This window comes from Microtus ochrogaster, chromosome 24 (assembly GCF_000317375.1).
Source record: "Microtus ochrogaster isolate Prairie Vole_2 chromosome 24, MicOch1.0, whole genome shotgun sequence".
Classification (NCBI taxonomy): Eukaryota; Metazoa; Chordata; class Mammalia; order Rodentia; family Cricetidae; genus Microtus; species Microtus ochrogaster.
Window position 1 is genome coordinate 19,432,999 of NC_022024.1, and position 26,965 is coordinate 19,459,963.

The 26,965-nt window shown below is 39.1% G+C and overlaps 2 protein-coding genes across 4 annotated transcripts in view; one reads left to right on the top strand and one right to left on the bottom strand.

Moving 5' to 3' along the window:
- Positions 1-2,637: 2,637 nt before the first annotated feature.
- Ccdc59 (coiled-coil domain containing 59) lies at positions 2,638-8,725 on the bottom strand. Its single transcript, XM_005358103.3, has 4 exons — positions 8,544-8,725; positions 7,406-7,718; positions 4,497-4,584; positions 2,638-3,026 (listed from the first exon to the last, which is right to left on the bottom strand). The coding sequence occupies exons 1-4, from the start codon at positions 8,698-8,700 to the stop codon at positions 2,865-2,867; spliced, it is 720 nt and encodes a 239-aa protein (XP_005358160.1). The 5' UTR covers positions 8,701-8,725; the 3' UTR covers positions 2,638-2,864.
- A 143-nt stretch (positions 8,726-8,868) lies between these two features.
- Mettl25 (methyltransferase like 25) overlaps positions 8,869-26,965 on the top strand; it is a 60,419-nt gene continuing 42,322 nt past the window's right edge. For 2 of the 3 annotated variants that reach the window (XM_005358102.3, XM_026784561.1), the window contains exons 1-5: positions 8,869-9,136; positions 16,322-16,486; positions 18,932-19,038; positions 20,245-20,835; positions 22,384-22,531. In XM_005358102.3, coding sequence (XP_005358159.1) covers positions 8,890-9,136; positions 16,322-16,486; positions 18,932-19,038; positions 20,245-20,835; positions 22,384-22,531 — 1,258 coding nt within the window. In that variant the 5' untranslated portion in view covers positions 8,869-8,889. Of the gene's footprint in view, positions 9,137-13,121; positions 13,216-16,321; positions 16,487-18,931; positions 19,039-20,244; positions 20,836-22,383; positions 22,532-26,965 lie in introns of all 3 variants that reach the window. The other variant, XM_026784562.1, reaches the window with a different exon arrangement.

The window sequence follows — 26,965 nt, forward strand, 5'->3', positions numbered from 1 at the left end:
AGACCAGGCTGGTCTCGAACTCACAGAGATCTGCCTGCCTCTGCCTCCCGAGTGCTGGGATTAAAGGCGTGCGCCACCACCGCCCGGCCAGAATCACTTCTGGTAGACAGCACTGCTCTAAATTCAGGTCAAACCCTCATCATCGTACTTTTAAGAATAATGCACAAAGCTGTAGGTGGTGGCGCACACCTTTAATCCCAGCCCTTGGAAGGCAGAGGCAAGCAGATCTCCGTGAGTTCAAAGCCAGCCTGGTCTACACAGTGAGTTGCAGGACAGCCAAAGGCTATGTAGAAACCTTGTCTCAAAAAAACAAAACAAGATTAAGAAAATACAAAATGGAACAATTAAAAGCCTACTGCACTTCTACAAATTAAAACTATGACCCAATATAAATCTGAACTGCCAAGATCAAATTTTCTGTGTATAAACTTAAAGCCTGAGAGCATTTCTGATCACCTAAAGCGTGTGTGTACATGGTTACCCTTTCATGTGTACATAGTCATCACATGTACATGGTGATCACGTATACATGGTGATCCTTTTGTGTGCACATGGCCATTCTTTTTCATTTTTGTCTTAGCAAATTGGATATATGCGGCGTACTTTTTAATTATTTTGTTTTGCAGCATTGGGACTTTTAACCCAGGACCTTGACATGTTAGGCAAACATTCTATCACTAAGCTGTAACCTCAGCCTATAGACCAAATTCTCAGATAGTTCATTGCTTAGAACACAGGCCTTTCCCTTTCTGTGTCTATGGCCTTTTTATCCTTTCTCAACAGAACTTGTTTTTATAATTTATGAGAATGGCAATTGACAGTATGTACACCCTGGTCTAGTATGCCGGCATGGACCTGTAGCACTAGCTCCTTGGGATATTAAAGATCAAAAGTTCAGGAATTGAGGCTGGCTTAGGCAAAACAGCACGAGAACCCATCTCAAGAGAAGACGGTTCCGGCGGTAAAATAACCGCTGGACTGGCCAAACATATGGACCTGAGTTGGACTCCCCAAAGGCCAGAATGCTGTTCTTGTAAGCCCAGTGCTGGGGAGACAGAGACAGAAGACCCCAGGGTACTAAGAAGCTCGAACTCAATGAGATTAAGTCATTGGAAGTCCTCAACTGCTGACCTCAGACATACACCCAAACGTGTACATGTACAGATAAACACATATACAAGTAGAGTGGGGTGGGAGGATAGGGAAATCACATGTACACTAAACCGGCCTATATGTTTTCAAACTTAAAAGTTACCATATTGCCCCAGGGTAAAACAAGTCAGCCAACAAGGAGACATTTTCCCTGTATGGGAAGAACCGTTAGAAATAGAGGGAAAACATTATCCCACTGCTAGTAACTATTTTTATATACTTTACTATATCGCAAACCTTTGTCCCTTGTAATTTTCCCCCTGCTCCACTTGCCTTTAGCGTTTGAAGCCTTGAAGCCTTTTCTTAAGTACTTTACCCATAAAATTCTTCCTTCCCTACAAAGCCTAGACTGGGACAGCTCACCCCTTTGGCCCTAGCTTCTCTCTGCATGCACATCCAGACCCCACCACCTTTTCACATTAAATCTCCCCCTTGAAGCTTCAGTAAGTGTGGCAGAGGAACCAGCAGCCACTACTGAGCCAATCTCTACTATCCAAGCCTGACTGAGGGTAGAGCTTTCAGATGCACGGTATGGTTTTCGCATCTCACCTGTAGTCTGAACCTTTGGTTTGGATGGAGATGCTGAAGGCCTTCTGCCCTAAACCGTCCTTGGATGTAAACAAACAGAAACGAAGCCCTCAACACAGACTTCGTGAGGAATTTAAACTGCACATGTGAGCAAAGGAAACCAGCGAAACTGTTTACTGTGCACGCTGCCTCAATCAGATTATGGCTCTGACCTCCAATAGCAATAGCATATATCACAAGCGTCTAAGCATTAGTTTACGCAGAGTAAGTTTAGTATCTCCTAAGTACCCGTCACTGCACTTTTAAAGCAGGATGGAGGCTGCAGTACGAAAAGCTTCTCTAAAACCTTAACACAGCTTCAGAATGTATTTGCCACCACACAGTTTTACAACCATTACTGTGCAATCTCTTTTGCTTACTATGTCAAGGCTTTCTTGTTTTGCTGCAACTGAAGGCAAAAGGGTTCTCAGCTCACAGAGGTACCAACAATGTTATATGGTGACAATACTCTAATTCTAGAAGGCGTCTGTGAAATTGAATTCATAAATCATATTTAGTAGACCTATCTTACTATGGTGTTGCAACCAATTTAATGCCTAGATATCCTACTTTTAGGGAGCCTAGAAAGTCTACTTTCCTGTAACATATGCTAAAAATTAATAAATAAAAACTCCAAGGAAAGCTAATCCTTCATCATTAAAATTAATTTAAACACTATACAGTCTATCAGGCCTGAAATCCCAGCCCTCCTGGAAGCGTTAAGAGGATCACAGGTTTAAGACCAGCCCCAGAAATGTAAGCAGCTCAAAAACCCTATCTGAAAACTCCCAGGGGACACAATGTACTTTAGTGGTGGTAAAACTGCCAAACAAGTGCAAAGACCTAATTCCCAGTAACCAACCCCCATTACTATGGCTGATGGCTACACTAAAACATGTTTACATCACTGAAATGCTCACTGTGAAATAGTTTATTTCAAATTCCATTGAGGGCTTTTAAAGTTCTTCAGGATAAAGTCATTCTTTGTGGAAAAAATACATTTTTTTTTCTATTACAAAAACAAAAATGTAATTCACCAGTCCATTGATGTCAACAAATTTAGTTCACTGTTAGGTGCTCCCAATACACATACAAAAAGCTGCAACTGTCAGTCAAAATGAATCCATAAAGACAGTTTGTCTAATCTAACTCTTTTCTTGTATTTTCTGAAGAAGATACTCCATTTGCAAATTCAAGTTTGGCTGGCCCTTTTTAGTCTTTCTGCTCAGAACTTTGAAAGCTTCCATTTTTTTCTTTTTGTAAAGTCGTTGAGCTTCTTCTCTTTCTTGCTTTCTCATTTCAAATTCCTGCAATTATAAACAATTATAATGTTCATTAGTCAGAAACAGAAAGTACAGGTCTGAATTGTTCTGAAATTGCTATAACAATGCAACCCCACTGATCTTGGTCTTTTACATTGTGTAAAATGTGAACAGTTTTCCAAAATTGCAGCTGTGTCCTCTTTCTTTCATACTATACTGATATAAGGAATACCAAAGAGTTATCAGTCATGGCAGCATCTCATGCATTGGTATCTAAGTTTTAAAAAAAAGCAAATATTTATGTAACAATTTCACTGTTTAAACTCACTAAAGAATTAGGGATCTTTACAAAAGATGTCTAATATTCCATTTAACAGTAAAAAGTTCATTTCTAGAAAACTGTATCTTATATTTATTTATTGTTTTTGTCATTTAGCTAATTTATAAATTTAATTAATTTAGAAAATGATGGCTACCTACTTATTCTGAGTGCAAATAACTCCATTATACATCATGAGTTTCACCATGTAAGGACGATCATGGTCATTTGCTGCTATGACAGAAACTCAAATCTAAGTGTAGAGGACTATAATTCCCAATGATAAATCCATTATCAAACAAGCACTGCGACATTCTCCCTAATTTAAATGTAACAGCTGAAGAAGTTGTAGGTGGTGTGCTCTTCATGTCCAGTCCCGGGAGCCTCAAAATGATATATGGGATTAGCGTGGACCACTGCCCACTACTTAGCCAATTCTTAACAATTTTGATCTCATGGGTAATGTCACTAGATTTTGTATTAACATTAAAGATCATCTCTTCATGTCATCAGTTGAAGAATAGTCAGAATCATTTTATATGTTAAACTGTGAATTTAAAATATGAACTACTTATATTCTAATGTGTATAAACCGCAATTATATCAGTACTGTCTATGGGATACTTTGATGAGACACTGGTACATTACTTAAACTTTAGTACAAAACAAACAAAAACCTAAAAGCCTGAACTTTCAGACTAACCATTACTACCCCACACAGATGCAGTTTATCAAGGGTGAAGGGAGATCTTGAGGAAATGTTTAAGCATGGAAGACAGCTTTGCTTCTGAGTACTTTATTCCAGTATTTACTTCCCCTCTGGCTTTTATAGCAGTGTAAAATTAAGAAAATAATCAATATTTCTTTTAGGTCTTGGGTCCTCAAACATCAGATTATTTCAAGGAACTTGTTAAAGATCTAAGGTCCTAGGCTGTAGTCTGAGGATCATTATCACAGATGCAAGATGCTCATATTATTAACTGACAAGCAATTTTTTTAATCAAATATTATCACTTACCTACTAGCATTGTCTGAGCCAATCAAAGACTTAGAACATTATATAATTCCACAAGTCTGCTGGATAATCTATAAAGCATTGATGTAGACAATATTATGTGCCCAATACTAAGAAGCATAGCTTGTACATGTTAAAGATAAAAAAAAATAAACCTAAATAATTAAAAAGGAGAACTTACAAATTTCTTAGCAGCACGCTTTGCTTGTACCCGCTCATACTCTTCTTGTGCCTTTTGGTTTGAAGTCTTCTTTTTCTTTTTCTTTGGACTAGTAACAGAAATTACAAGAGAAATTAAGACATGCAAGTTAAATTATAAATGATTTAGAGAAAATTATGCAACTGTGTCAAATACAGTATTTATGTACAAAAACATCACTAACACAAACTGAGGGAAGCATGAAGGGAAAGAATGACAAAAAATAGAAAAATGCCCATATAATACATTAAAACCATAGTTACAATTACAGATTAAAGACGGTAAATGGATATTTTTGGAGAAATATATATTAACCAGGGAAAGCACAGTAGGTTTTGTTGGATATTAAAATGATAAAAAAACAGATGGAAAAGGAATTGACCAATGTAACAAGTTGTGCTGTAAATAACTTTAATCTGAGTTCTTTGATCACCTTTTCTCTGTCAACCTCTTACCACTAACCATCAGTGCTCAGACAGGGTCTTCATTTACAAGTCCTACCTTGAAGCATTCTGAGATCTTTGAAATGTAATAGTTATGATGTAGCTTATTATCTGACTTAATAACCTTCCTGTCCGCTCTGCCTCAACTCTCAGGTCATAACTACAATGCATTTCAGCAGCACCCTAGTTAAAAACACATATACTGTCCATTACCAAAGTCTATGTGCTCTTCAGCTAGTCTTGTTTCTTAACTTTCCATATCAAATTTCTACATAAAGAATAAACCAGCCATCCACTTCCCATTCATTCCTTAACTCTTAGACATGATTTCTGCTCCACCACTCCAACCTGTTGTTACAAAGACAGTACTGATATCCTAGCCCAACTATTATAGGTTTTTTGCTTTCTTCTATTCTCTACTTCTGAAAATTTCAGTCAGAACTGGGAGTATCTGCATGCATGTGAGTGTTCTTGCGGGTTTGGACATGCGTGTACAGACATGTGTGGAGACTAGGGGATTGCTCACTACCTTACTTGAGACAAGATCTCTCAATGAACTAAGGGGCTGGCCAACGAGTTCCAAGGATCCAACTGTCTCACCTACTAAAAGCCCACTGAAACAAAACACAACAAACCCCCAAGACTCTTACTGTCTTTATCCCCAAATATATACTTTGTTGTTGTATTTACAACACAAACAATGCTCAATTTTATTATTTTTAAAATTTGAGAATTATATACCCTCATATCATGTATTTTGGATCAAATCTACCCAATATTTTTTCTTCTCCAATTCCTTCCTTATCCTCTACACGTTTCCTTCCTAACTTTTACATGCTTCTTTTGTTATTTTTATTAAACTCACTGAGTCCACTTATTGCTGCCAGGAAGGGCACACACATCGGGTATGGGGCCATCTACTGGAGTATGGGTACCTCTCAGACCTGCACCCCAAAGACTGACTCCCCTCAATTCCCCACCAGTCATCAGTTGCTGAAATCTCCTAATGGACTTTGTGACGCCCTCCCCAGTCCATGCTGGAATTCTGTCTGGTTTAATCTTGCATTATGTCTTATGCATGCAATCATTGTCCCAGCTTTGAAAGACAAAATTTTAATTAAAAAAAAAAAAGTTAAGATCCAAAGTGACTCCTGGCTTCTTTACTAGTTTACATGTTAATGTATTTTTTTTTTTTTTTTTTTTTTTTTTTTTTTTTTTTTTTTTTTTTTTTTTTTTTTTTTTTTTTTTTTTTTTGGTTTTGCGAGACAGGGTTTCTCTGTGGCTTTGGAGCCTGTCCTGGAACTAGCTCTGTATACCAGGCTGGTCTCGAACTCCCAGAGATCCGCCTGCCTGTGCCTCCAGACTGCTGGGATTAAAGGCGTGCGCCACTACCGCCCGGCCCTGTTAATGTATCTTTGACTAAATTATATGGTGACAAATTTTCCCAAGCTACTCTTATTAAAAAAAAAAAAGCAATAGAGAGGGCTTTGTTCTAAGACAGGATCTTATACAGTAGTGTAATCTGGCCTGAAATTATTGTCCAGCTTAGCATCAAACTGTGGCAAACTGTGGTTAGGACTCCTTAGTACAGAGAATAACAGGGATGAGACCACACAGCCACGAAACCATGTATGTGTTCAGCACATTTCAACATTTTTGTGGTTTTATGAGACAGACTCTCACTATGTAGTCCAGGCTAGCGTTGAATTAATAACAATCCTCCCGCTTCAGCCTTCTGAGAGGATTACAGGCATGTAGAACTACGCCTTGCTTGATTTTTGTTAACTACAACCTATTTCCTGTACCCTTTACAGAAAATATGGATAATAACAGTAAGCACTCAAAAACACCAAGTATCCCATGTTTTAAAAGCTTGATATAAATTCTGTCATCAAAATGTCATTAAACCGAGACGGCAATCCACTTTGAGGCTGTGCAACATGGTGTACATGGTGGCTCAAGTACTTTGACTTTGTCCTTCCCATCACAGAGGACACTGGTGTACCAGCGTGCAAAGTCTGGCTCCGTAACATAAAGTGTCACCAATGCATTACACAAGAATTCTCTCTAGAAAGTCATTACTGTCACCCATGCTGGCCTGTAGGTGTAATCCTGCCTCAGCTTCGCAAATGTTGGCCTTACAGACATATAACACCAAACCTGGCCTAAAAAAATTTAAAACACACACACAAATATATTTATTAAAAACTGGGCTTAATTATTGTCCAACGAAGTTACTTGTTCTTGAGAGGCAGTAGTTCAAAACTCAGATGTCTTAATTCTCACTTCACATTCTTGCACCTACGTTCAACTACTCTATTTCAGTCATTTTACACTAAAAAATGTGAAAATATTAGAACGTGACTGGGAAAATCTGCTACAAAAACTTCTAATTCTTGCCCAAATTGCTCTATATCTTCTATAAAACATTATTTAAAGAGTACATACTTTAGTGCAGACAGCTGTTCCGGCTGAGGCCGGCAGTCACTAGACTGCTCTTCAGACACAGGCCCCTCGGGGTTGGTGTTGCAGTCCTCTTCAGGCACGGGCTCCTCAGCCTGTTCTTCTGACCTGGGCAGGCCAGCCTTTCTCTGCTGTTTCCTGAGTCTTTCTTCTTCGGCTAAGTAGAGGTGTTTCAGATGCTCTGGGTAACGATCGACGAACTGCGAGTCACGGGACGCTGGCGCCTTCTTTACCTTCCAGAGCAACTTCTTGTAACTCTGCTGGATCTTCAGTTTCCTCCGGAATGCGAAACCTTGTCCTAACATTGAAGGATTTCAGTTACCATTACTTTCGCAGAAAGTGAAAAATAACGTTACTAGAAAGGAAGGTTTTTGGGTTGTTTTCACATTATATCCAAATGATAGAATTAGTTTTGCTTTAAAGATTAGGTTACTCAACACATTTAATGTTGCACTTGTACTGAGAAGCAAGTTAGTCCTCTCCCTAAATATAAGGCTAATAATTGTCAAATACCACACTCACACAAACTTCAAAATAAAATTAAAGCGTAAACTAAACTCTACAGCTCAACTTGAATTTATATCCACAAATCAAAATTTCTTTAATTCATCTAAAACACCACCTGGGGGTCGTCAGGTGGGGGAAATCTTAATTTTCCATTGGAGAAACTAATCATCTATTTTCCAAAATAAGACACGACACCACAAAAGGGGATAAGGTACAACTTTCTAAGCACCTGCCAGTTTTTATTAGCTCGAACAAAATATTTAACCATTTGAAATGAGGGTTACTGCGGTGTTTGTAATTACCAAGGCTTTGGGAGAGTGTATCTTTAACCCCATCATCTTCCCCTCCTTCCTTTGCTGTAATACAGTTGCAAAACTGTTTTTAGAGTAAATCCACAAGCGGACCCCTAGACGCTCCGGATCGACGACTTATGACTTAAACTGACAGCACCGTCCCGTCCTCCCATGCTAAGGATCGAGACGCTAAGGGGCTCGGCGGGCTTAGGAATGGCCTCCCGGGTCTCAACACAGACCCGGTCTCCATCCTAAAGCCTTTCTGCAGGCTGAGCCGCCCCACGCACCCTCGGCTTCCCTCCCACCGCTGTCTTCTCACATACCCTCCCGGACACTCCCGGGGAAGGCTTGCTGGTGGCTGGGCCGCCAGGTCCTGCGTTTCCCAGTCTGGCTCTTGAATCCGAGCGGACGCGTTCCCTCCTCGCGCGCCGCCGATCCTCCCGTCCGCCACCTCGAAGACGGCGGTCTCCTCGGCGCCATCTCGCACCCCCCGGGTTAGGCCGGCAGAACCACCACGGACGCCGGCATAATACGTCACCAGGCCGAAGCAATCGACCGCGCGACGAGCGCACGCTCGGAGCTCCACCGCTTCGGCCTGGGGGCGGCTTCGGGAAGAGAGGCGCCGCGCGGCCCTGTTGGCGCCACCTACAGCCCTGGAGGGCGCGCGTCATGGCGGCGCTCGGCTCGCTCCCCGCGACCCCGGATTTGCCCACGCTCCACGCCAGGTTACAGGACTTGCTGCGCTTCCTACGGGGCGCCCTGGCCATTTCCAGCGCGCACACGGTGGATTTCTACACCGAGTCCGTGTGGCGGGAGCTGGTCGACCTGCCCCCGGAGAGCGTGCTGGCGGCGCTGAGGGGCCCGGCGGCCGAGCCCGAGCCCGAGCCCGAGCCGCGGGAGGAGGAGGCGGGACCAGGTGACTCGCGGGGCGGCGGGGCGGGAGGGGACGGGGCGGGGCGCATGGACTGCGCGCCCCCTCTTTGCGCCCCCTGGTGGAACTCGGCGGACGTGGCAGGGACTTATGTGGCGTCCCGTGAGCCATGAATGGAGGGGCATCTGAATAGTGAGGGTTTGTGAGGTCCCCTCGTTTCATCTTTGGGTGTTGGTATATTTTCCCAATTTAAGGCAACCAAGGAACAGGGAAGAGGCATTCGTTCCCGGAATAATTCAACATTTTGGAAATATAAGAAGGTTATTTGAGGGCACGTACAGTATTGACGAATAGAGTCGAGAACCTGTTTCTCAGTCAGTCCCAGGAAGATTGTAGCTCGGATTTGGACGGTGATAGTGAAGTCTTGAATACTCTCTAGTCCGTTTTGAAAGCATGTCTTGTCAGTATGCTGTGTGCCTTGAGGTTTTTCTAGGCTCTGGAGTTCCCAAACTTCAGGAATCTTAGATTCTATGAAGTGTCTCTTTTGAAATAAGAGCAGCTACTAGAACATCCATCTGCTGCTTGCTTCCGAGTTTCCAGTCGTGGAGTGTCCTTAGTGAACTTCGTCCCTGAAGCATCCTGAAAATGCAGTGTGCGCGGGGGTGGGAGAATATAATGGAACTTAGTAAATTTTGGTTTTTTTTCAAGTCGTCCGTGAACCGTTGTGGAGAGCACGGACCATATTTGTCTTAAGCATGGATGGGCTCCAACACGCGGAAAGTTTCTTGCTGTGCATCAAGGGCTCCATAAATATTGGTGAACGAATGAATCATGTTGGCTTTCAGAAGAAAATGCAAAGAAAAATGATGATGACCAAGTGCAGAGCGAAGCTTTAATGTGTGGTTAACTGGGTCTTCCCTCGATGAGATTACATTATTTTGCATATACTAATAACTGGATTCATTGGTGTGTGTTGTATGTCCTGCAGTTTGCTTTTGCTAGGTGGAAATATATATATATACATACATATATATATATATGTATGTATAAATTTCTTCTTTCTTTCTCTTAGCTCTCTCTGTCTCTCTACCTGTCTGTTCCCACGAGGTAGGCCAGAGAGGTTAACTTCTCTCTCTCTCTCTCTCTCTCTCTCTCTCTCTCTCTCTCTCTCTCTCTCTGTGTGTGTGTGTGTGTGTGTCTAGTTGTTTTCATTTCTCAGATACGTTTTCAACATTATTAATCCTTTTTAACACATTAAGGAGGTTTTTGTTATGATTTTGACAGTTTTATGCCTGTAGGTAATGTATTTTAATCCTTTTCTCCCACCATTACCTTATCTTATTCCCCCCTCCTGCTTTAACTCTTCACTTTCTTCTTTGTAATTAGCCTCCTCTCTAACGTCTGTGTATGCATGTGGGCGTGCGTGTCCGTGTGTGGCCCACTGAGTTCAATTAGGGCTGCTTGTATGAGTATGGCTGTAGACTTATTTACTAGAGCGTGGACAATTTGCCAGTGGCTGTACCACTGAGGAAAACGTGTCCTCCTCTCCCAGCACCATCAACTAGCAATAGCTCCTTGGGGGATTTTTAGTTTTACAACATTAAAGTTGTTATATTGTTCTCCAGTTAATTCCCGAATTCTATAAAATCCAATTCTTATTCTTTATTCTAACATTCAAGCTGTTCCTCACTGCAAAAAAAAAAAATTCTAACACGTGTTTTGCATGCTTATGTGGTGTATGGGCATGTGTGTATGTACATTTTTGTGAGGGTTGCACCTGCATGTTTTTGCACATGTGTGTTATGACCTGAGACTGAAGTCCAGTGTCTTCCCTGTTACTCCACACATAATACAGTGAGATAGGGTCTCATGTTGAACTTGGAGCTTGTCATTTTGGCTATTCTAGCCAGCCAGCTTCTCCGCGGAGTCCCTGTTCTCTCCCTCCCACCAGCTGGAATAAGAGGGCGGTGCTGACTAAGTTTTGTCAACTAGATACAAGCTAGAATGACTTGAGAGGAGGAAACCTTAATTGAGAAGATGCTCCCATCAGACTGGCCAGTAGACAAGTCTGTGTGTGTGTGGGGGGGGGTTCTTTATTTAATAATTGATATGGGAGAGCCCAGCCCATTGTGGTAATGCTACCCTTGGCCAGGCAGGTGGCCCTGGGTTGTATAAAAAGCAGGCTGAGAGAGCCGTGGAGAAGAAGCCAGTAAGCTGTGTTTCTCTATCTTTGGTCTCGGCTTCAGGTTTTGTCCCAGGGACCTGCCCTGCTAGAGTTCCTGCCTTGGTTTCCCTCAGTATTAGACTGTAATTGGGATATGTAAGCCAAATAAACTCTTTCTTCCCAAGATGCTCTTGGTTGTGGTCTTTATCCCAGCAGCAGAGAATAAGCTAGGACAGGAGGCTGCTGGACTTTTGCCTTCACTTGAGTTTTGGGCAGTGGTTCTCAACCTGTGGGTTGCAACCCTTTCAGAAGTCAAACAACCATTTCACAGGGGTTGCTTAAGACCATCAGAAAATACAGATATTTACGTTACAATTTATAACAATAGCTAAATTACAGTTATGAGGTAGCAAAAAAAAATAAGTTTTTGGTTGGGGGGTCACTACAATGTGAAAAACGGCATTCAAGAGTCACAGCATTAGGAAGGTTGAGATCCACTGGTTTGGGGGATCCTAACTTTAATCTTTATGGCTATGTGGCAAGCTTCTTACCTGTTGAACCTGCTCTCCAGCCCTGTTCTTTGTAGTACGCTGTGTTTCTTGGGACATTTTATGCCATTTTAGTGGGAACTGGTGCAGTCTTCTGAGACTAGTATTTCATATAGTATTAAGCATCCCTGGATGACTTGGCTTCTTATCTTTTTTATTTAGCAAATGTGTTTCTAAATATGTATCATTGTATAATTTTATTTGCCAACAAATACTATGTAAAGAATCTTAAAATATTATGATAATTTTTTCTAGTTTTACATATAATTTAATTTTCACAAATACTGTAGTTCAATATGAAAATGCTTTTGGAATGATTGGCTATATTTATGCATCCATTATGTGTTAATATTGGTATGGTATGAACCCGAATGTCAGTTCTTGTTAATATGTATTATTTCATCCAAAAACATGGGTTGCCTGTTTAAGTAACATATTTTTTCATTTTATGTACAACTATAAATTAAGCTAGAGTTGCTTAGGCAAGAAAAAAAATCCTACCACAAATTGGATCATACAATTGACTCATTTTAAAAGCAACAATATGTATTATATGTGTTCTCTTAGTACATTATAGTATGCTCGTATATGCAAAGTTCATAGAATTTAACACAGCCCATCTTTAATTTTCAAAGTTTAGTAAGGCAGACTTAACTTTTGGCTATTAAACAATTAACAAAGATATAAGCCAACAGTCAACTATTGCAAAAAGCAAAGCCTTAAAAACTTTTATTAAATTTACATTAAATAAAAGTTTATTGATTTCCTTTTTAGAGAAAATGCCCTCAACTCATCCGATACTTGGGAAATATTGTGTTTTTTATCCAAAGGCAAATAACATGAGGCTTTGCTGTAGTGCTGGAATTAATGGAGTTGGAGCCACAGTAGTGATGGGGAGGGTTCCGAATGAAAGGAAATTGCACACCTGGATGGACAGCTAGTTGAACATAGGAACTCAGGCACACAGTATGTGAAAAATACTATAATGATTTAACTTTAGCAGTGATTGGAAATGCTATTTATCAACATGGGAAATAGGAAAAGAGAAAGATGTGTCAGTAAAAAGAATATTTGTAGGAATGAATACAACAAAATATTTTTATATCCTTGTGAAGGTAATTATCAGGAAGGTACTGCTGGCAATACCTTCCTGAAATTCTGGTCCATTGGCTATGTGAGTAACTATGACACAGTTGTATCTGTAAGTTTAGTACATATTTGTATCTTTTATTGTATTCTGTATGATCTAAGTCACTCTTGTCTCACCCTAAGATTGTAAGTATTCGGGCTGAAATGAGGTTTTATGCTTCCCTAACAGGCTCAGTGGTGCTATTGAAGTCCTCGTAGTGGCCTCAGTGATTACAACCACTACGGAGTCTTAGGAGAATTCCGTAGTTGATGATGCTACAATAGTAAGTGCATTGAAATATGCTGTCGTTCATGCATGCATGCATCCATCCATCATCCATCATTCATGTTGTGTGCAAAGTACTTTTGCTTTACAACTGAACATAGAGCAGTTTTTGTTTACTATGATTCTAGAGGTAGATGCCACAGAAACCCTTACACGAATATTTCACTTTCTTTTCAGAGACATTCATTATTTCAGATATCCTAATTGCGTTTGCATTTCTGGAAGCAGGATCACTTGTAGTGAAGAGGGAGGGGTTAAGAGGAGTGATGAAATGGTTACAGAGAGAAGCAAGTGTGTATTATCCTAACTTGCCACTGTAGGCTGATCTCTGCCAAAGAAGTTGCCAGAAGTTGCCTGATTTTGATAGTCAGGTCTATCATTGCCCACTGTTATTTTGCTCTCTGTGGCATGCTGATGGAACTTGAGATCAAGAGCAGAGTGTAAGGTCAGAGTGCCAAATTTGTTTACCCTGACACTTAGTGTGTGCCCATTTGAATCAATTACAGTCTTGTCAAGTCTTAGGTATTTCCTCTGAAAATGAGATAAAAGCCACAGTTAACATGCTCACCTAACAGATGAAGTGTCCAACACCATGTTTGGTGTGTAGTCTTAAATGTGCAGTACCTGTTAGCAATGGAACAGTGAGTTATTATGAAAACCGGTGGAACTCATCTTCCTTAGAGTTCTATTGGACATCAAGTACAAAACAGGTAAGTAGTTTTAAATTTTACTTGTTAATTATGAATATACATTCATTGGTTTTATTTCTGGTTTTAAAACTTCATGCATTTTTTTCTTGAAGATTCTTACAGTCTGTGTATTTTGCTCTTTTGTTTTCATGTGTATATTGATATCTGGTAGAAAAAAAAATCAAAGCAGATTAGAGGTATCTTGGTATCCTGTTTATCAAAAATAACCTCTCCTGCTTCTTTTCCATCTTATTTCCTATTTTGTTATTATTTCTGAATCCTATATTTATTTATTGCTGTGTGTTTGATGTATGATGTGTTAGTGTAGATGCATGGGCGGTGTACTTTGATGAGTCTGTGGAGGTCAGAGAGCAGCTGGCAGGAGTCAGTTCTAGCCTTCCACCGTGAGGATAGACTCTGGTGGTCAGAATGCACAGGAAGCGCCTTTACCCATTGAGCCAACCCACCGGCTCTCCAGCTAATGCTCTCTCCCAGCCCTTCTTACAAGAAACTGACCTGGTATAGTGATGTAGGTCATACAGACAAGTCAAGTGAAGCAGACACTGGAGGAAGATCGGGAACTTCCCGTAGAGGGAAGTGTAGGCAAAACAATCAAGCCACAGAACATGCAGATGGAGCAGGCAGCAGATTTTAAAAATGCATCTTTCCCTGTGGGAAGAATATTTGCACACAACTAAGAAGTAACTAAAACTCAACAGCACTGTGGCTTCTGTGCTACCTATTACACAGACACGGGGCTGTGAGGAGCTGGACATTGGCATTGCCCCATGGTCTTCTCACGTGCTGGACCACAGAAGAGAGTAAACACAAGATCATTGGCCTTTTTCTTTCTCTTTGAATCTCAAAAAGCAGTGAACCGTGGCTGTTACAGACTGAATCACTCAGGAAAAAAAAAAAATAACCTCAGCTGTGTTTCTGGGATGAAAAAACAATTAGTTGTGGAACTCTAGACTGAATAAACAGAGAATGAATCAAAGTATGTAATCCTTTAAAAAGTGACTGTTGTTGAAATGTGCTGCCATATTAACTTAGCTCCAATACCCAAAATTTCTGGGGTGCTTGTAATGAAAAAAGCAAACTATTAGTTGAGGTCAAAGTGAAATATTTTCAAGAATTTTCAATAGGATAACTAACTTTTCTAAAAGAAACATCACATTTCTTTCTGTTGGCATCATTGCCCAATAACTGATGGATATAACGGCCCCTCTGCTCACTGTGAGTTAATACTTTTATTCTATCACACTCTAAGAAACTGCTCCCCCGGAACCTTTGGATGTTGAGACTGCTCTTAAACCTAAAAGTCTCACTTAATAGTTGACTGAGTTTTCCCTTCTGCAGCATGTCTAAATATTTTGATGTAGATTTTATTACTTTTGGCTGTATCAGTAAATTCAGCTTTTAAAATTTCCTAAAATCTTTATTAAATAAATTTACCATGGTAACTTTGTGGTTTTATTTTCTATGTAATTGATTCAAAAGTTGAAGTCACACATCTCTGCAATTTTCTATTTAATAAATTTATCACACATTATACCTCCAACTTAAGGGATGCTAGTTTTAAAAGGATAGGAGCAGAAGCATATAATTTTATTTAGAATTTGAAGACATTCATTAGTTACATTGTTTTAGTTTTGTCAGAGAGCAACAGTTTTCATTGTGATTAAGTGGACATTGTAAAAAGTAGATGTGAGTGTCAACTATGCTAGACAAGATGTCATGGCATGGTATTCTGGATGTCTGTTTGGTCTTGGTAAAATCAGTGTTGTTCTCTAGATTTTATGCTGCCCCTAAGTAAGTGCTTTACATACGTGGTTTAACAACTGAATTTGTTGGCTTTGTGAGATTGCTTTTATTTTGTTACATGTTGATTTCATTTTTAAAAATACTTTTTAATGAATGGGCTCACTTGGACTGCTCTATCCATTGAGGTTTATGAACCACTTTGGACAAATTGGAATGAAAACCTTAGAAATAAATTGTTGTCCCTTAACAATGGCATGAAAGAGTAAGCCTGTGCAGTACTGTTCCACAGGAATACGGAATAACAGTATTGCCAGGACCAGCACCTTGAGATGCACAATTGAAGGTCCGAAAAGACAGCTCATGAGTTAAACAACTACATTATTCTTCAGACTGGAAACGGCTGCTGTTTTTGCTCCTGGAAAACATAAAGACTAAATTTTAATTTGATCCTTCATGACATGATTGGAGAAAATGCTAAACCCAAGTTTTGCAGAGGTCAATAATTTAAATAACAGATGATAAGGAGCTATTAGAGATACTGACAAAATCTAAAGTTAAGATCTTGTAAGTTGCTGTAAAATCCCCAGGGTTCATTTGCTGTTTTAAGATCTCAAACAGTTTAGATATCTTCCTTTTCTGTCCGATTTTCAGGTTTTGTTGATCTCCCCAAAGTATTTTGTGAAACATCTCGGAAGCTGTTGAGCGTGGAAGCCTTTGCTCGGGCCGTCAAACACTACTCTGTGCAAAGCTTGGGGCTGTGCACTCCTTTCGAGCAGCTGCTTACAGCCCTTCGAGTAAATAAAGAACAGAGAACTGGTATGTGTGATTGTGATGTAGGCTTAAGCCTTAGAGGTACTTAAGAGTAGTACATCTATCCGTTACAGTCTTTGCTTGTTGCTGGATATTATGGGCACTGGTAAGTCAGCTCGTATTGAGAAGGGCAGGTTTTCTTATCCTGTATTAAGAGCACATACGGTTCTCTATGCTTTCTGCTACATTAGTCCCTGGGTGTCTTTACCACAGTTAGTTCCAAACTCTCTAACATGTATGAATTCTGCTACTACAGATGTCAAAATCCTTGCATTAGTTTTATTGCACTTAGACAATGGTCTCTCTGGCTGGTTCTTTGGGAAGAATATGAGGAATGTGGATGGTGATTGCTGGGAAACCAAGATCCTTACTGTCTGTTATCTTGTTTGATTCTCTTTGTTTCACCAACTCTCTCTTTTCTTTCTTTTTGTTTTTTTAGAAAGCTGTAAACTTACAGAAACATTGCTTGAATACTACAGTGACCCTGGATACTTTTGATCTAAATTTGCCATGTTAAAATCCTACCTTTTTGCTGTAAGCACCTCCACAAATACATTTTTAAAAACCTGGATCCTTTGACCATCAGTCACAGATACTATATTACCTGCAAGTGTTTTAACACATGTCCCTAAGAACCAGGATATACTCCTACTTATCCTGTAGCGTGCTGGTTCATCCAGGACTTTACCTTGGCGTTACAAACATTATCTACTAGCACACTGTATTCAAATTTGTTTTAGTGTTGCAGAAATTATTTATAGCTCCTTTTTTTTCTTAAAAAAGTTTTTAGATTCATTTTATGTGTATGAGTGTTTTGCTTGCACACATGCTGGTGTACAGGTGTGTGCCTGTTGCACACAGAGGTCAGAAAAGGGCCTCTGGAGCTAGTTTTGAGCTGTTGTGAGCTGCCATGTGGGTGTCGGACAGACACAGATTTGTTTCTTTTTTCTTTTTTCATCTCATTGTTTCTGCTGATGCTGATGAGTTGATGCATGTAGGGAGGTTTGCTTGATTATTTCCCCATGATTACATTCAGCTTTTAACTTTTAACCGATATGCAAATTAAAGGATTTCTTTTGCGAGCACCTCATTAAGAGGCATGTGCATAGTGTTTGCTGGCAAAAGTGGATCCTCAGAACCCTTCATTGTAGAGGGAGCTTATCCCCGTTCTGATCCAATTTTTTCATTATTATGGTTGTTTCCTTTATATCTAACTATTTTAATGAAAATTATTTTATTATATTCCTCCTGGAGCAAAACAAAGGATTTTGGGAAATCGTGGCTCTGAGAAGGGCATTCTGGCTGTAATTGAGTTCATCAGCAACGTTGCTATTGGCATTGTATTCAGTGCCAGCTGTTTCTAACTGGCCTCAGCTGAGTGAAGCCTGGCCTTCTATCTGCCTTCTAAAATTCAAGGAATGTACGTTGGGTATCAAAGAGAAAGAACAGCATATGCAAACATGAAGCCATCACCAAGTCTGGATGGATGTTGTCTTTGCCAGTCCAAGGCAGAGTAGAGATACAAGCTAGTGACAGCTGTGTGTGGAGGGAAGCTCCTCCCCATCCTGGAGTCTCTCACTTTTATTTTCTGGGCAGGTATCTGTCAACAAAATGCCATTGTCTAATAACCATATACTCCTGGGAAGACTTTATTAGTAAGGTTTTCACATTTTCCTATTGAAGAGGAAAGAAGCTTGGCCTACAAGCAGGCATGTCACAAGTGAATACTGCCATGCCATAGTAGATTTATTTATTTCTAACCGAGCCCTAAATTTCAGCTTGCCACTATCCAATTCCCACATGTCTGATTATGTTGAATACCTTGTTAGATGTGCTTTTTATACTATAAAATATAGTGTATACTCTAAAATGCTGTGTTGTAGAATGTTCTCTGTTGCTATACACTATATAGTAGAAAATAGTCACATGTGGCTGTTAACCTCTTGAAATGTGCCTAGTGTAGCTTGGAAGTTTAATTTGTATTTTGACTTTGATAATTTTAAGTGTAAATAATCATGTGGTTGGTAGCCACTGCTTTGGACAGTGCAGGTGGTAAAATGGCTCATTCATCTGCTCTAGATTGGGCAGTGTTTTTCTTATTGGTGTATAGGAGTTGGTTTTATCTTCATGCGTGTATTCTTCAGGGATGTCTATTTCCACCTTGTTACTTCTCACTCCGTTAAAGCTGTTCTTTGATGAAACAGGTTTTTGTAGTACAGTTTTCTCACTTATAATTAACTACTTGTTATATCAAGGAATGATTTTAATTATCTGCGGATTTTTTATTTTATTCTATCTGAATCATAACTGTTAAACTAATAGAAATCACACAGATATCATAATAGAATTTATGCTATTTTAATATTGATTTAAAAACCTGTGAATATCAGGTGACAACTCATTAAAATTCTCTTTAGTAACAGTATTTTAATTTTCTCTGTTTTCATTCAGGTGAAAATGTGAAGGCAATTCAGTTTATGAACACAAAAAAATCTCATGAGGTTCAGGCAATGGCAGAGCTAATCTGCAGTATTGCTGATTACTGTGGTTTAAAACAGGTGAGACGATTTCCTTGCGAGTATTGTCCACTTTTGGTATCTCTCTGATTTCATTTTCTACTTATACTTCTATTGGACTGCTGTTCTCCACCCCATGCCCTTCTTTCAACTTTCCTCTTAGTGTTTATTTTACTTGCCAAAGAGATCACATTCAGTACTCAAATCTTCACTGAGAGATCTGCCACTAAACTATACCAAACTAGAATAAGATGAAGCTGTTTACTCTATGTTTGCCCTTCATAACTTTATGCATTTGTATTTATATGAAACACTATGTAAACCAGCGTGGTTTGAATGTGAGATGCCACCCACAGGCTCCTGTATCTGAACACTTGGTCCTCAGTTGGTGTTGCTGAAAGTGGAGGCCAGGGCAACTTTGAGAGGTGGAGCCTAGTTGGAGCCTTGCTGGAGGAACTGTGTACTGGGGATGAGTTTGAGGTTTGTAGTCTGGCCCCACTTTACGTTCAAAATGTCCATTGCTGCGATGTTGTCTGTGCATTCAGAAAGTGGGGAGAGCCCAAACAAAAAAAATCAAGTGGCAAACAGATTAAAACTCATATTCGTAGTTATGTTAAATACCAATAGACACCCCAGTTAGACAGTAGCAATGAGGAGGCTGGGGTTGTAAAAACTGACCGTGTTCAATGCTGAGGAACCAGCTTTAATAGTAAAGCCAATGGGTTGAATAACTACATTAATGATAAAATAGGGAATACATGACCTAATTTATTGTTTACCAAGACCCTTATTGTCTGTTATCTTGTTTTAAAACTTTTCTTTCAGAATGTCCATTGCTGCGGTGTTGTCTGTGTACTAATGAGTCATTGTTAGTTTCTCTTTACTTTTTGCCTTGCTACATTGCTTAGTTCATCTGTTATTTTTGGTGACTTTTAAGTATATTCTTTAGGATTTACTTTGCACAAAGTCATGTCATATATGATAACAGCATGTTTTCTTCCTCACTTTCAAATACTATGTTTGTTACTTACTTGTCACTCTGATTTACTATGCTATCTGGAACTGGAAAATGTTTAATAAAAGTGATCGGTGATTGGTTTTTAATAGAAATCAAACATTGAAAAAGCAAACATAGGAGATTATGTAAGTTATATATTGCATTTGTTTATTCCTCTTAATAAAATGTCTGGAATGTTTCTACTACCAACTGACTGAAATCCTGAATTCATTCTTTCTTGTTTTCCTCAGATAATTGATGTGGGTTCTGGTAAAGGCTACCTAAGCTCCTTTTTGTCCTTAAAGTATGGCTTAAATGTCTATGGCATCGATTCCTCAAATACTAATACGCACGGAGCCAAGGAGAGAAACAGGAAGTTGAAGAAACACTGGCACCTGTATCGTGGTCAGACAAGAGAAGATGCCAACGGACTGACATTGAGACTGCAGAAGGGAATAAAAGCGGAAAAGGAAGCAAAGCGTAAGGAAAACTGTGACAGGCCACTGAAGAACAGCCGTGGGAATCAAGAGCTGTCTGCTGGTGCTGCGCCAGAGCGCTCAGAGACGGCAGTTTCAGTTCCCAGGAAACAGCAAGGAGATCCACGTGCTCAGCCACTTGAAGAAGGGAATTTGTGTTTTGAAAATGCCTTTTCTTTCACGGATTTTCTGCCTATTGATGCCGTTGAACCTACTTCATCACAGGTGCACAATGCAGAAATGTATGAAGTGAGGAAACAGAAGAGAAATATGACATCTAAACCAAGCGACCCAAGTATTTATTCACCACTGACCTCTTTTATCACTGCTGATTCAGAGTTACATGACATTATTAAAGATCTGGAGGTGAGTCTACTTCTGAATCCTCTAGTTTGCAAGAGTGCTGTCAACATAGACTACAGCATGAATAGCTTGTTATTCTACTAATGTGGTATTATCTGGCATAGCAGTCCTAAAGATCAAGAGTAAAATGCTAAGCTGACTTTCTTTGCATGCACAACAGTGCAGATTTAATGAGGGCATACTATGGAATGCAAAACCCTTTCTTCATTTTACTTTGAAATAAAAGAGCTAGCACAAATACTTGTCTATAAGCCAAATTATCTTATCCACAATTCAGAGATTGTTAAAATTCTAGTCCAAGAAGTGTTTCTATAATTTTTATTGTCTTGAATTGACACTTGTAGTAATTGTAGGTGTTCCTGGACTGCAGCATGTTTTCATGCATCCACACTTGATCCAATCAGGGCAGTGAGAACACATAAAGAGGTAATTAGCATATATTTATGGACAGGCATGCACTATCCTAGAGCAAGAATAGCCTATGAGAATTCTTGAAGGCTTTAATGTTTTCTAAGTTGTGAAATTACATAGTTGAAAGACAGTACATCTGAAATATGCTATTATATGTTAAATCAGTATTTACCAAAGCTCCTACAGATTACCTTGCTTAACTCTTTTATAAGACACAGTATCTTTTGAAGTTAATATTATTCTTTGTTAATTTTTAAAAATCTTCCTAAAAGAAATGGCTAAACAAAGTACTAGAATTCTTTGTACATTAAATCTTGTTTTATATGGCTTTTACAAAGAGGGGCTTCCCCCACAGAGATTTTTTTTTATGATTTTATTCTTATTTTTTTAAACTATGTGTATATGTATGTGTCTCTGTGTGGCATTGTGCATGTTAGTGTAGCAGCTACGTAGGCCAGAAGAGAGGGTAGATGCCATAGATCTAGAGGTATAATTGGGCAAGGCACCCAACCTGTATCAAGATTGGTATATGCTCTTTAACCAATGAGCCATCTCTCCAGAGCTCCCTCCTGCCAGATACATATAGAAGGTACCAGTTAAAGGAAACATTAGTCCTCATTAACGTAGAAAGAGTAATTAGGTTATCCAGTTAAAATTTAAAATTTTAGTTTATTTTATCACTTCAGTTTTTCAAAATAGTCTTAGGTTTATATTACTAGAAGTGCGCCTTTCAAGCTAATTCTGACTGGTGCTATAAAAATTGAGCTGTTAGCTGAATAGTTCTTTACATAGCATTTGGAGGATATGATGACTTTTTTATGTTGTTGTGAAAATAAACCTGAGAAATTGGTATGACTATTTATATGATAAATCTAATAATAATGTGATCCATAGAATGTCTCTGTATTTAAAGGTATTTAAGGGCATCTCCTTAAAACCTCAATAGATAATGCAACTTCTCTCATACCAAATGACAAAAGTATGTGGACATTGCATACAAAGTGATATGTAATACCTTTTGTGTAGAATTGACCACGTAAAAGTTCACATATTTGAAAAGACACTTGAAACCTTCCCTTGTATAGTTTTAAACTCTCCTTTTAAAAAGGGGCCCCTCCCCGTTTTGCCTTGTCTCTAAAGGACTGTCTAATGGTGGGTCTGCATACTTGTGGTGATCTTGCACCAAACACTCTGCGGATATTTGCATCCAAGTCTGAAGTCAAAGGAGTTTGCAGTGTGGGCTGTTGCTACCATCTTTTATCTGAAGAATTTGAAAACCAAGATAAAGGTAGTAAATATTCTCTGTGTCATAATTCTTATTTATTTCAACTATTATGGCTACTTTTTATTTCTTTTTTTGGCCATTTTTGTGTCTTAATTGATGTATCTTGTTTTGTTTTGGGGAAATGATTTCACTGTGTAGTCTTGAATGTCATATGACTCCTTATAAAGTCCAGGCTGCCCGTCAGAGATCCCTCTGCCTCTGCCTCTGCCTCTGCCTCTGCCTTCTGCCTGCTGGCATTAGAGGCATGTGCTACCATGCCAATCCATTATTGTGATTTGAATTAGCATTTAGAATAACAAATTTTTTCTTGGCAAATCTAGCATTAATAGTATTAGATACAATATCGCTTTTATATTTTATTGTCATTTTTTGTCTATAAAATGTACTTACTGAACACTAAAAATTTTGCAACTACTTGAAATCTCACTAATATCTGATGTATATCCGGTAGGACTTATGTTTATAAATATTTATAAGTTTTGCTTTGATTGTGATTATAATCTCCATTTGACTGTGATAGTTTTATCCATTTCTAAAGAATTAGTATTTTTTAAAAGAAAAATCAGCATACTTAGATTTTATACTTAGATTTCTATGAGCTTAGAAAGCTTTAGTACTGTTATTTTAGTAGAATAGTAATATTCAGTCTGTGCTCTCTGGACTCTGCCTGCAGAGAAAAATGATAAATGTGTTGGCAGCTTCTAATATAGCATTTGGTTGGTACATTTTATGACAAATCTGTCTGTAAGATAGAGCTTCAAAACTGTTTTAAATTTGTTTCAAAATAGTTTTTAGACTATTAGGAGTAGCAGTTGTCTTATATATTAGTTAGTATTTTAATAAAATTAAGTTTGAATAGGAAATTGTGATGGTTTGAAAAAGAATGATCTCCACAGGCTCATAAATTCGAATGCTTGACCACGAGGGGAATGGCATAGGTTTTTGAAACCTCAGTGCCCACTTCCAGTCACACCCTTCCTCCAGTAATATAACCCAGAGTCCACCAGCGGGGGCTGAGCAGTCTAGTTAGTGACTCTGTGGGGACAATTCTCACTCCAACCCCCACCTCCCAAAGAAAAGCGTGGGAATGAGCCATTAGACAGTGTACCTGGCTTCTCGTGTGCAGAATTAACCATAGCAGCTTAAATATATTGATAAGGATGAAAACTATATTGAGTTTAAGGGGGTATTTCAAAGAAGTCATCAAGTATTGAAGCAACTGTCAAATAGGTAGTAATAAGCTTTGGTTGGTCAAACAAATATGTTCATCTTAGTGTTACCTGTTTTTCTCATACGTACCTGCAATGAACAGAGTGTTGGGAGTTGCGGTTGTCAGGGAAGCACGGTACAAATGGAAGGACAGTGGTCTGACTGATGTTTGAAGTGGGTGGACCTATATGCAGCATGAGTGACTACGAAAACCTAGACGTCAGAAAAACAGTTGCACAGCCAGGAAAAAAACGTGTACAAATCCAAGTAGTAAGCATAGTAACACATTGGTTTATGTTTTAGTTTTGCCTGCACTGTTCTTTATGTTCTGTGCAAAGCCAGGTAGATTTGGGAGCCAGGTAGACACTTTCACCTTTTGCCACAGTGCACTTTGATTTTCTTACCATATCCTCAGTGTAATAAAATGAAATGGATAGCCATTCCTGCAGTTTTTATAACAGTGCTTCTTAGCTCAGATTGCACCACTGAATCAAATTTGTCACTCTAGGATACTGGAGAACTGTCTGTGGCCACCTGAGTTTTAGCCTCCAGGTACAGAACTTGAATATATGTTATTTTAAAAAGTTCCGCCAGTAGTTCTAATGACTACTACTTTGAAAACAAGGAATTTATTATGATTATTTTAAGACATAGAATTTGAGAAAATGCTTTGTAGAAATATGTTTCAGAAAATACACCCAACATTTATTTTAACTTTTCCTATGTATAGAGTTAGGTGGGCTTTATATTCAGATGCCCTTTGCAGATCAGAACCTAAAGTTGAGCTGCAAGACCACAGCAAGACATATCAAAGTGAACGTGCAGAAAGCCATACTCATCGTTGTTCCTAGCAGAGCCCTCAGAACAGGCCTCTAGCCTTCTAGCAGACACACGTTCACGAACAGGAAATTGGGTTGTAAATCTGGAGTGATAGGTTTGGAATTAGACGGAGTGATGAAGGAAAGCCTGAAACCAGCAAGGAGTATCTGTGACAGTTAATTTTTATTGTCAATCCCATGAGATCTAGACTCACCCTGGAGACAAATCCCTGGGTGCAGCTGTAAGGGATTATCTAGATTGGGTGATGGGAATAATTAAATGGGAAGACTTCCCCCTAAATGTGGATGGTACCATTTCATGCCCTGGGATTCTTGACTGGATAAAAAGGAGAACGCAAGAGAAGCACAAGCATTTCTTGCTTTCTGCTTCCTGGCTGTGGATGCAGAGTGGCAGGTGCCTTAAGACCCTGCTGCCAAGATTCCCATGTTGTGATGGACTGTGCCATTGAATGGGAGCCAAATAAGCAGCTTTGTTACAAGGAAACAAGCAACTAAGAGAGTATCCAAGGTGCTTATGGTACCACTAGAATTTTGATAGCTTACATTTCTTTATTGGTAAACATATGGGTATGTGTCTGTGTGTGTGTGTGTGTGTGTTTAACAACCAATGGAATATAAATGTATCCTTACTTTGTATATGTAATGTACACCTTATGGTCCTGGTATTCTTTTTAAATTGTTTTAGTATTTTGTTTTTAATGTATGTGTTTTACTTCCATGCATGTGTGTGCACCATGTGCCTGCAGTGGTCAGAAGAGGGCATCAGATCCCCTAAGACTTGAGTTAGAGATGATTCTGAGCAACCATGTGGATGCTGGGAATTAAACCTGGGTCCTCTGCAAGAGCTACAAGGTTTAAAAAAAAAAAAAAGAGCTACAAGGTTCTTAACAACTCAGCTAGCTCTCCAGTCCTGGCACTAGAGTCATTTACAAAATTAGAAATATATCACTTATATTGTTTAGTAATTATATTAAAACTGTTGACTTTGCAGGGCAAGGGATTTGTGTGGAGAGGTTATCACAATTCCTGTCTGATGTCAAGCTCTAGATTCCATAGATCCCTGTCCCAGAATGGACAAATATGTTATGTGTCCCTTGCCTCATATCTTAGCTATCTGACACTTTGTCCTCACTTTATTTGAACAGCTGTTTTTAAGTTGACTTGGGGTATAAATTTGAGTTGTTAATGGTCTTACCCAGTTTAGTAGATGATTCTGGTATGTACACTGCAACTTTTTAAGATTTTATTGACTATGTAAACAATATGTGTCTTGCATGAATATATTTACCCAATAACACTGTGGTAGACCATAGAGGTGGTCTGTCATGAATATGAGTTTTCAGAAAAAAAAAAAACCATGTTCTGTAAGTCATTATAATACTAAATTTATACCATATGTTTTTAAAAGTGCCTTTAGATATTTTACGTTATGAGCCAGTAGCCCCCAAGTGAATGCTAAGTACCAGAAACAGTTTTATTGCAGTGCATTATGGAATATTTTTTCCAAAGCTTAACTTAACTAATGTTTTAATATTTTTTGATATAGATTATTACCATAACTAATTGAAGCAGTCATATTATTTCTTCTCCTAAAAGGAATAAGTTGTTTTATTTTTGTTTTTTTTTTAAACATTTCAATACAGCCCGTTTTTTCTCCGTGTATAAGTGGAAATAGAATGCAGTGAAACAGACCTGAACTGACCCAGATCCATGCAACTCTTCCTGATAAGGGAACCTTAATCTTGTCCAGGTATCAGGGAGATCAGGGAGATAAAAATAACATTAGAACCAAGTGAATCTCATTTATTCTAAATTATGCTGATTCAGTTGAGGTGGGAGTCGACATATGACATAATTGATGGTGTCGAAGCGTGAGAACACAGCCCCAAGGGAGAGTTTCTGGCTCTTTTTGTTTTGAGAGTTTTTGTTTGCGCCTATTGTTTTTAAATTCATTATTAGTGTAGGGGCAGCAAGAGGATGCTGTAGCTTGTGTGCAGATGTCAGAGCATGACTTGTGGATTCCATTCTGATTGTCTCCCTTCCCATGGGTTCTCAGCATGAGCTCCAGTTTCAGGTTCAGCAGCAGTTTACCTGCTAGGCCATCTCACTGGCCCTCTTTTTGCTCCAAAGCACAGGACATGTGCCATGGTTGGCTTTTGTCTTGTATATGTGTTTGTTCAGCCTAACAGAATGACCTGTATCTGCCTACTGTCACATCAAAATGACTCATTAGGCATTTTCAATGTTCTGAATGGGCATTGCAATTAGTCTGAGGGAGAGATGGACGGTGACTTCCTTACTCTAAGTTTATGTGGCGATTTCAGTAACTAGAAAGTACTGTAGGAGTAGAGAAAGGGCAGTATACTGAGTACTGTAGGAGTAGAGAAAG